The 9985-nt window shown below is 39.3% G+C and overlaps 1 protein-coding gene across 2 annotated transcripts in view; it reads left to right on the top strand.

The window, feature by feature from the left end:
* The first annotated feature begins 540 nt into the window (after positions 1-540).
* The window catches only part of LOC145738102 (circadian clock-controlled protein daywake-like), a 35797-nt gene continuing 26352 nt past the window's right edge, over positions 541-9985 (top strand). Inside the window, exons 1-2 of one of the 2 annotated variants that reach the window (XM_081992967.1) lie at positions 541-862; positions 4283-4427. In XM_081992967.1, coding sequence (XP_081849093.1) covers positions 691-862; positions 4283-4427 — 317 coding nt within the window. In that variant the 5' untranslated portion in view covers positions 541-690. The remainder of the gene's footprint in view (positions 863-4282; positions 4428-9985) is intronic. The other variant, XM_081992965.1, reaches the window with a different exon arrangement.

The raw sequence follows: 9985 nt of genomic DNA, 5'->3' as shown, positions 1-9985 counted from the left end.
ATGACACTGACGAGTGTCAAAAGTAAAAAGTCGCACCTAAAAGCGTCTAATCTCACAAAATCATAAATGTCAAGTGGAGGTGTCGAAAGTACAAAAAAAAATCCGGAAAAGTGTCAAGAGTAAAAATTAAAGTGTCAAACGTAAAAAAAGAGTTTTTGGCCTGTAACTCCCTTAAACGACCTCGTAGGGAAAAAGTTATTGAGAGTGGTTTTGTAGAGAATTTCATTCTCTACAACTTTGATTCTTTGCACTTTTGGCATAAATGCTCAAATAACGGAGCTGCGCTCCGTTATAAGTTCCTTCAAGGAGTTGCCAAGTGCTGTCAGTGTAGTGCGAGTGGTTTTTGGGCTGTAACTCCCTTATACGGCCTCGTAGAGAAAAGGTTATTGAGAGTGGTTTTGTAGAGAATGAAATTCTCTACAACTTTCATTCTTAGCGATTTTCTCGTAGCGAGTTGAATAACCGAGTTATCGGGTGGAGAAGGGGAAAAATTGCAAAAAACTCCGGCCTGTCCGTGGCGTATCGTAGGCTCGCGCAAATCCACTCCCAACAAACGCAGCGTTGTCCCAGACAGTCCGTGTGACCGTTTCGTGCAAAGTAGGCCGTTGTTCCGGTGAAAATTATCGATTTTTCCCCGTTCGAATCGATAATGTGGCGCTAAACTATCGATACTGGCGATCGGTCGATACGATGACGACAAAATCGAAAAATTTGTGTCGATTCACGCGCGAATTGGACGAACAATTGATCGATTTGGTGTCGCGCACCGAAATGCTGTTCGATTCGAGTCACGTGCTCTACAAGGACCTGAACGAGCGCGATAGCGCGTGGCAAACGATCTCGCAGGAAATTGGCAAAAGCGGTAAGTGCGGCAACGTTGCTGAGGGGTTTTTGCGCACCAATCGAAAGAGCGGTTCGTGGGCTTTCGAATGGTTTTTTGCCGCACCCTGTAGCTGTCAAAATAACCGAGTTATTCACTGTCAAAGTGACTGGTGTCTGGATGGTTGCTGGTTTTGCTACGGCAACTTTGACGCCCTCTAGCGGCCAAACCGCTTAACCGACCACCAGAAAAAATCACATTTTCGGAAAGCTCTCGGTGTGGGCCATCTTTTCGATTCTATGACGTTTTCCCGTCAGGTGTCAAATGAGCGAGTTATTGGGGGTCAAAGCAACAAGTGTGTGGAAAGTTGCTGGTTTTGCTACGGCGACTTTGACGCCCTCTAGCGGCCAAACCGCTTAACCGACCACCAGAAAAAATCACATTTTCTGAAACCGCTCAGTGTGGGCTACATTTTCGATTCTATGACATTTTTCCGTCAGGTGTCAAATAACAAAGTTATTCGGAGTCAAAGCGACCAGTGTCTGGAAAGTTGCTGGTTTTGTTACAGCGACTGCAGGTTTTGTTATCGCGACTTTGACGCCCTCTAGCGGCGAAACCGCTTAACCAACCACCGTAAAAAATGACATTTTTGGAAAGCTCTCAGTGTGGGCTATCTTTTCGATTCTATGACGTTTTGACGTCAAGTGTCAAATAAGCGAGTTATTCGGGGTCAAAGCAACAAGTGTCTGAAACGTTGGTGGTTTTTCTTTTCCGTAACTTTGACGCCCTCTAGCGGCCAAACGGTGCATGGTATTGACAAAAAAAATGACATTTTCCGAAAGCTCTCGGTGTGGACTGTCGTTTCTATTCTATGACGTTTTGACGTCAAGTGTCAAATAAGCAAGTTATTCAAGGTTGAATCGACTAGTGTCTGAAACGTTGGTGGTTTTTTCTTTTCCGTAACTTTGACGCCCTCTAGCGTCCAAACGGTGCAAGGTATTGACAAAAGAAATGACATTTTCGGAAAGCCCTAAGTGTGGGCCATCTTTTCGATTCTATGACATTTTGCCGTCAGATGTCAAGTAACCAAGTTATTCGGGGTCAAAGCAACAAGTGTCTGAAACGTTGGTGGTTTTTTCTTTTCCGTAACTTTGACGCCCTCTAGCGGCCAAACGGTGCAAGGTTTTGACAAAAAAAATGACATTTTCCGAAAGCTCTTAATGTGGGCTGTCTTTTCTATTCTATGACGTTTTGACGTCAAGTGTCAAATAAGCGAGTTATTCAAGGTTGAATCGACTAGTGTCTGAAACGTTGGTGGTTTTTTCTTTTCCGTAACTTTGACGCCCTCTAGCGGCCAAACGGTGCCAGGTATTGACAAAAAAAATGACATTTTCCGAAAGCCCTCAGCGTGGACTGTCTTTTCGATTCTATGACGTTTTGACGTCAAGTGTCAAATAAGCGAGTTATTCAAGGTTGAATCGTCAAGTGTCAAAACTGAAAATCACTGTTTTTTAGCTAGTAACTTTGATGGTCCCTGTCAAACTTTGACAGCTCGTATTTCTGTCATTTTGACAGTTACCGATGTCCAGTTTTGACAGGCGTGTAGCCCGTGCAATTGTCTACAAATTTCCTATTAGGGAGTTTTTGCGCAACGGTAATAGATAGGGAGTTATCGCACTGAGAACGTTAAATATAGCTGTCAAACTTTGACAGGTGATAATTCTGTCATTTTGACAGTTAAAAATGTCTAGTTTTGACAGGAGTGTAGCCCGTGGAATTGTCTACAAATTTTGTATTAGGGAGTTTTAGCGCAACGGTAATAGATAGGGAGTTATCGCACTGAGAACGTTAAATATAGCTGTCAAAATTTTGACAGGGGATAATTCTGTCATTTTGACAGTTAAAAATGTCTAGTTTTGACAGGAGCGTAGCCCGTGGAATTGTCTAGAAATTTCCTATTAGGGAGTTTTCGCGCAACGGTAATAGATATGGAGTTATCGCACTGAGAACGTTAAATATAGCTGTCAAACTTTGACAGGGGATAATTCTGTCATTTTGACAGTTAAAAATGTCTAGTTTTGACAGGAGCGTAGCCCGTGGAATTGTCTAGAAATTTCCTATTAGGGAGTTTTCGCGCAACGGTAATAGATATGGAGTTATCGCACTTAAAACGTTAAATATAGCTGTCAAACTTTGACAGGGGATAATTCTGTCATTTTGACAGTTAAAAATGTCTAGTTTTGACAGGAGTATAGCCCGTGGAATTTTCTACAAATTTCCTATTAGGGAGTTTTAGCGTAACGGTAATAGATAGGGAGTTATCGCACTGAGAACGTTAAATATAGCTGTCAAACTTTGACAGGGGATAATTCTGTCATTTTGACAGTTAAAAATGTCTAGTTTTGACAGGAGCGTAGCCCGTGCAATTGTCTAGAAATTTCCTATTAGGGAGTTTTCGCGCAACGGTAATAGATATGGAGTTATCGCACTGAGAACGTTAAATATAGCTGTCAAACTTTGACAGGGGATAATTCTGTCATTTTGACAGTTAAAAATGTCTAGTTTTGACAGGAGCGTAGCCCGTGGAATTGTCTAGAAATTTCCTATTAGGGAGTTTTCGCGCAACGGTAATAGATAGGGAGTTATCGCACTGAGAACGTTAAATATAGCTGTCAAACTTTGACAGGGGATAATTCTGTCATTTTGACAGTTAAAAATGTCTAGTTTTGACAGGAGCGTAGCCCGTGGAATTGTCTAGAAATTTCCTATTAGGGAGTTTTCGCGCAACGGTAATAGATAGGGAGTTATCGCACTGAGAACGTTAAATATAGCTGTCAAACTTTGACAGGGGATAATTCTGTCATTTTGACAGTTAAAAATGTCTAGTTTTGACAGGAGCGTAGCCCGTGGAATTGTCTAGAAATTTCCTATTAGGGAGTTTTCGCGCAACGGTAATAGATAGGGAGTTATCGCACTTAAAACGTTAAATATAGCTGTCAAACTTTGACAGGTGATAATTCTGTCATTTTGACAGTTAAAAATGTCTAGTTTTGACAGGAGTGTAGCCCGTGGAATTGTCTACAAATTTCCTATTAGGGAGTTTTAGCGTAACGGTAATAGATAGGGAGTTATCGCACTTAAAACGTTAAATATAGCTGTCAAACTTTGACAGGGAATAATTCTGTCATTTTGACAGTTACTGATGTCTAATTTTGACAGGAGTGTAGCCCGTGGAATTGTCTACAAATCTCCTATTAGGGAGTTTTGGCATAGACCAATCAATAGAGAGTTATCGCACTAAAAACGTTTGACAGCTGTCAAACTTTGACAGCTCGTAACTCCGCCATTTTGACAGCTAGAGAGGTGCGGTTTCGACCGTATTGTAGCCCGTTCAATTCTCTATTAGACAGCTTTGGCGTCCAACTGTCAACTGTCAAAATCCAATCGATAATCGATTTTCAGTGGTCGACTGCAAGACGCGCTGGCGCAGTCTGCGGGATTTGTACCATCGCAAGAAGAAGGAACAGAAAATGGGCAAAAGGGCGCGTTCCGCGTGGGAATACATGGAACAGATGCGATTTCTGGACAGTTTTACCACGCAAAAACGGTAAACAGACGTCATTTTTGGAATCTACGCGAAATTCCCTTTAAAATGAGGTGCATCATAGTTTTTTGACAGAAAATTCAAAATGGCGGCCTCGGACGCCATTTTGTATGTCATTTTCTGAATCTACCGGAAATTTCCTTTAAAATGAGATGCAACATCGTTTTTTGACAGAAAATTCAAAATGGCGGCCTTGGACGCCATTTTGTCTGTCATTTTCTGAATCTACGCGAAATTCCCTTTAAAATGAGGTGCAACATCGTTTTTTGACAGAAAATTCAAAATGGCGGCCTCGGACGCCATTTTGTCTGTCATTTTCCGAATCTACGCGAAATTCCCTTTAAAATGAGGTGCAACATCGTTTTTTGACAGAAAATTCAAAATGGCGGCTTCGGACGCCATTTTGTCTGTCATTTCCTGAATCTACGTGAAATTCCCTTTAAAATGAGGTGTCACATCGATTTTGACAGAAAATTCAAAATGGCGGCCTCGGACGCCATTTTGTCTGTCATTTTCGGAATCTACGCGAAATTTCCTTTAAAATGAGGTGCATAATCGTTTTTTGACAGAAAATTCAAAATGGCGGCCTCGGACGCCATTTTGTCTGTCATTTTCTGAATCTACCGGAAATTCCCTTTAAAATGAGGTGCAACATGATTTTTTGACAGAAAATTCAAAATGGCGGCCTCGGACGCCATTTTGTCTGTCATTTTCTGAATCTACCGGAAATTCCCTTTAAAATGAGGTGCAACATCGATTTTTGACAGAAAATTCAAAATGGCGGCCTCGGACGAGAGACAAAATGGCGTCCATAGCCGCCATTTTGAATTTTCTGTCTGTAGCCAAAACTATTTGGCTACCTCCGGTAGAAACTTCAACTGCTCCCAAACTACTCAAGATATTAAGGTGGTTCAAACGCCCAAATGTAGCTAAACTATCTGGCTACCTTCGGTAAAAATTTCAGCCTTCCAGCTCAGAAGGTAAGGGAGTGGGGGGGCTCAGAAGCAACCTCCTCCCTACTCAGAACAACGTATCCTCCCTGGACCCAAAAACATTCAAAAAATCATATCTCAAAAACTATAACAGATAGCGGGATGGTTCCAACGCCATTTTGTAGCCAACATTTCAGGTTATTTCCCATAAAATTTTCATTTTCCTAGTCCGATCCTGTCTGGGTCAAACTGGGGGGTGAACCCCTCTGGGCCCTGCTGGGGAAGAACCTCGATGGACTCTCTCAGACCAAATAACTCGAAAACGGTTAGAGATACAAAAATTTTGAAAGAAAGCAAAAATGTCCTGCTCGACAAACTGATTCATACCAAGTGACTTGTGAGGGTAGTTTTTGCGGTTAGTATACAGGGTGGGCGCAAAAAGTACTTTGACCCCCAGTTTTTCGCACACCCTGTACGTAGTTTTGCAGCTAGAATTTTTTGCTCAACACCACTAAAAAGAGCGGGTCGAGACGGTTTGTTTGAGTGGTCGAACCACCCTGTACACCGCCAAATAAGGGAGATACAGGGTGTGAAACTTTTTGAACTGGCTGAAACCCAGTTTGGAGGACAGTCAGGGACAAAATCGCCTGTAAAACCCCCTTGGGGTGACAAAATGACAGTTTTTAGCACATTTTTGGAATCCTCATTAAATTTCCTATCCAATGACGCTAAAAAACACTCAAAAATTTAGTACAGTCAGGGAGAAAAGTGATGTCAAAGTTGAAACTTCCAAAAAGACAGTTTGTAAAGACAGTCAGGGACAAAATCGCTTGTAAAACACACTTGGGGTGGAAAAATTACAGTTTTAAGCACATTTTTGGAATCCTCATTAAATTTCCTATCCAATGACACTAAAAAACACTTTAAAATTTAGTACAGTCAGGCAGAAAAGTGAGGTCAAAGTTTAAACTGTCAGAAAGACAGTTTGGAAGGACAGTCAGGGACAAAATCACCTGTAAAACCCACTTGGAATGACAAAATAACAGTTTTAAGCACATTTTTGGAATCCTCACTAAATTTCCTATCCAATGACACTAAAAAACACTCAAAAATTTGGTACAGTCAAGTAGAAAAGTGAGGTCAAAGTTTAAACTGTCAGAAAGACAGTTTGAAAGGACAGTCAAGGACAAAATTGCTTGTAAAACCCACTTGGGGTGACAAAATGACAGTTTTAAGCACATTTTTGGAATCCTCATTAAATTTCTTATCCAATGACACTAAAAAACACTCAAAAATTTGGTACAGTCAGGGAGAAAAGTGAGGTCAAAGTTTAAACTTCCAGAAAGACAGTTTGTAAAGACAGTCAGGGACAAAATCACTTGTAAAACCCATTTGTAGTGTCAAAATGACAGTTTTAAGCAAATTTTTGGAATCCTCACTAAATTTCCTATCCAATGACACTAAAAAACACTCAAAAATTTGGTACAGTCAAGTAGAAAAGTGAGGTCAAAGTTTAAACTGTCAGAAAGACAGTTTGAAAGGACAGTCAGGGACAAAATTGCCTGTAAAACCCACTTGGAATGACAAAATGACAGTTTTAAGCACATTTTTGGAATCCTCACTAAATTTCCTATCCAATGACATAAAAAAACACTAAAAAATCAAGTACAGTCAAGTAGAAAAGTGAGGTCAAAGATTAAACTGCCAAAAAGACAGTTTGAAAGGACAGTCAGGGACAAAATCACCTGTAAAACCCACTTGGAGTAGGAAAATGACAGTTTTAAGCACATTTTTGGAATCCTCACTAAATTTCCTATCCAATGACACTAAAAAACACTCAAAAATTTGGTACAGTCAGGGAGAAAAGTGAGGTCAAAGTTTAAACTGCCAAAAAGACAGTTTGAAAGGACAGTCAGGGACAAAATCACTCATAAAACTCACTTGGAATGGGAAAATGACAGTTTTAACCACATTTTTGGAATCCTCACTAAATTTCCTATCTAATGACACTAAAAAACACTAAAAAATCAAGTACAGTCAAGTAGAAAAGTGAGGTCAAAGTTGAAACTTCTAGAAAGACAGTTTGAAAGGACAGTCAGGCACAAAATCACCTGTAAAACCCACTTGGAGTAGGAAAATGACAGTTTTAAGCACATTTTTGGAATCCTCACTAAATTTCCTATCCAATGACACTAAAAAACACTTTAAAATTTAGTACAGTCAGGCAGAAAAGTGAGGTCAAAGTTTAAACTGTCAGAAAGACAGTTTGGAAGGACAGTCAGGGACAAAATCACCTGTAAAACCCACTTGGAATGACAAAATGACAGTTTTAAGCACATTTTTGGAATCCTCACTAAATTTCCTATCTAATGACACTAAAAAACACTCAAAAATTTGGTACAGTCAGGGAGAAAAGTGAGGTCAAAATTAAAACTTCCAAAAAGACAGTTTGTAAAGACAGTCAGGGACAAAATCGCTTGTAAAACCCACTTGGAATGACAAAATGACAGTTTTAAGCACATTTTTGGAATCCTCACTAAATTTCCTATCTAATGACACTAAAAAACACTCAAAAATTTGGTACAGTCAGGGAGAAAAGTGAGGTCAAAGTTTAAACTTCCAGAAAGACAGTTTGTAAAGACAGTCAGGGACAAAATCACTTGTAAAACCCATTTGTAGTGTCAAAATGACAGTTTTAAGCACATTTTTGGAATCCTCACTAAATTTCCTATCCAATGACACTAAAAAACACTCAAAAATTTGGTACAGTCAAGTAGAAAAGTGAGGTCAAAGTTTAAACTGTCAGAAAGACAGTTTGAAAGAACAGTCAGGGACAAAATTGCCTGTAAAACCCACTTGGAATGACAAAATGACAGTTTTAAGCACATTTTTGGAATCCTCACTAAATTTCCTATCCAATGACGTAAAAAAACACTAAAAAATCAAGTACAGTCAAGTAGAAAAGTGAGGTCAAAGTTTAAACTGTCAGAAAGACAGTTTGAAAGGACAGTCAGGGACAAAATTGCCTGTAAAACCCACTTGGAATGACAAAATGACAGTTTTAACCACATTTTTGGAATCCTCACTAAATTTCCTATCTAATGACACTAAAAAACACTAAAAAATCAAGTACAGTCAAGTAGAAAAGTGAGGTCAAACTTTAAACTGTCAGAAAGACAGTTTGAAAGGACAGTCAGGCACAAAATCGCTTGTAAAACCCACTTGGAATGACAAAATGACAGTTTTAAGCACATTTTTGGAATCCTCACTAAATTTCCTATCCAATGACATAAAAAAACACTAAAAAATCAAGTACAGTCAAGTAGAAAAGTGAGGTCAAAGATTAAACTGCCAAAAAGACAGTTTGAAAGGACAGTCAGGGACAAAATTGCCTGTAAAACCCACTTGGAATGACAAAATGACAGTTTTAAGCACATTTTTGGAATCCTCACTAAATTTCCTATCTAATGACACTAAAAAACACTCAAAAATTTAGTACAGTCAGGGAGAAAAGTGAGGTCAAATTTGAAACTGTCAGAAAGACAGTTTGAAAGGACAGTCAGGGACAAAATTGCCTGTTAAACCCATTTGGAGTGTCAAAATGACAGTTTTAAGCACATTTTTGGAATCCTCACTAAATTTCCTATCTAATGACACTAAAAAACACTCAAAAATTTGGTACAGTCAGGGAGAAAAGTGAGGTCAAAATTGAAACTTCCAAAAAGACAGTTTGTAAAGACAGTCAGGGACAAAATCACCTGTAAAACCCACTTGGAATGACAAAATGACAGTTTTAAGCACATTTTTGGAATCCTCACTAAATTTCCTATCCAATGACACTAAAAAACACTCAAAAATTTAGTACAGTCAGGGAGAAAAGTGATGTCAAAGTTTAAACTGTCATAAAGACAGTTTGAAAGGACAGTCAGGGACAAAATCGCTTGTAAAACCCACTTGGAATAGGAAAATGACAGTTATAACCACATTTTTGGAATCCTCACTAAATTTCCTATCTAATGACACTAAAAAACACTCAAAAATTTGGTACAGTCAGGGAGAAAAGTGAGGTCAAAGTTTAAACTTCCAGAAAGACAGTTTGTAAAGACAGTCAGGGACAAAATCGCTCGTAAAACCCACTTGGGGTGACAAAATGACAGTTTTAAGCACATTTTTGGAATCCTCACTAAATTTCCTATCCAATGACACTAAAAAACACTTTAAAATTTAGTATAGTCAGGGAGAAAAGTGAGGTCAAAGTTGAAACTTCCAAAAAGTCAGTTTGTAAAGACAGTCAGGGACAAAATCGCTCGTAAAACCCACTTGGGGTGACAAAATGACAGTTTTAAGCACATTTTTGGAATCCTCATTAAATTTCCTATCCAGTGACCGGAAAAAACACGAAAAAATTCGGTACGGTCAGCGAGAAAAGCGGTGTCAATGTTGGCACTGTAAAAATAACGGTTTTTTGACAGAAAATTCAAAATGGCGTCCTCGGACGCCATTTTGCTTGTCATTTCCTGAATCTACGTGAAATTCCCTTTAAAATGAGGGGTCACATGGTTTTTTGACAGAAAATTCAAAATGGCGGTTTGACATTAAAATGATACAAAATGGCGTCCAAGGTCGCCA

This window comes from Ips typographus, linkage group LG15, assembly GCF_016097725.1.
Source record: "Ips typographus isolate SLU linkage group LG15, UJ_Ityp_2.0, whole genome shotgun sequence".
Lineage (NCBI taxonomy): Eukaryota > Metazoa > Arthropoda > Insecta > Coleoptera > Curculionidae > Ips > Ips typographus.
The sequence above is the reverse complement of the archived record's forward strand: the minus strand, read 5'-3'. Positions and strand labels throughout refer to the sequence as shown.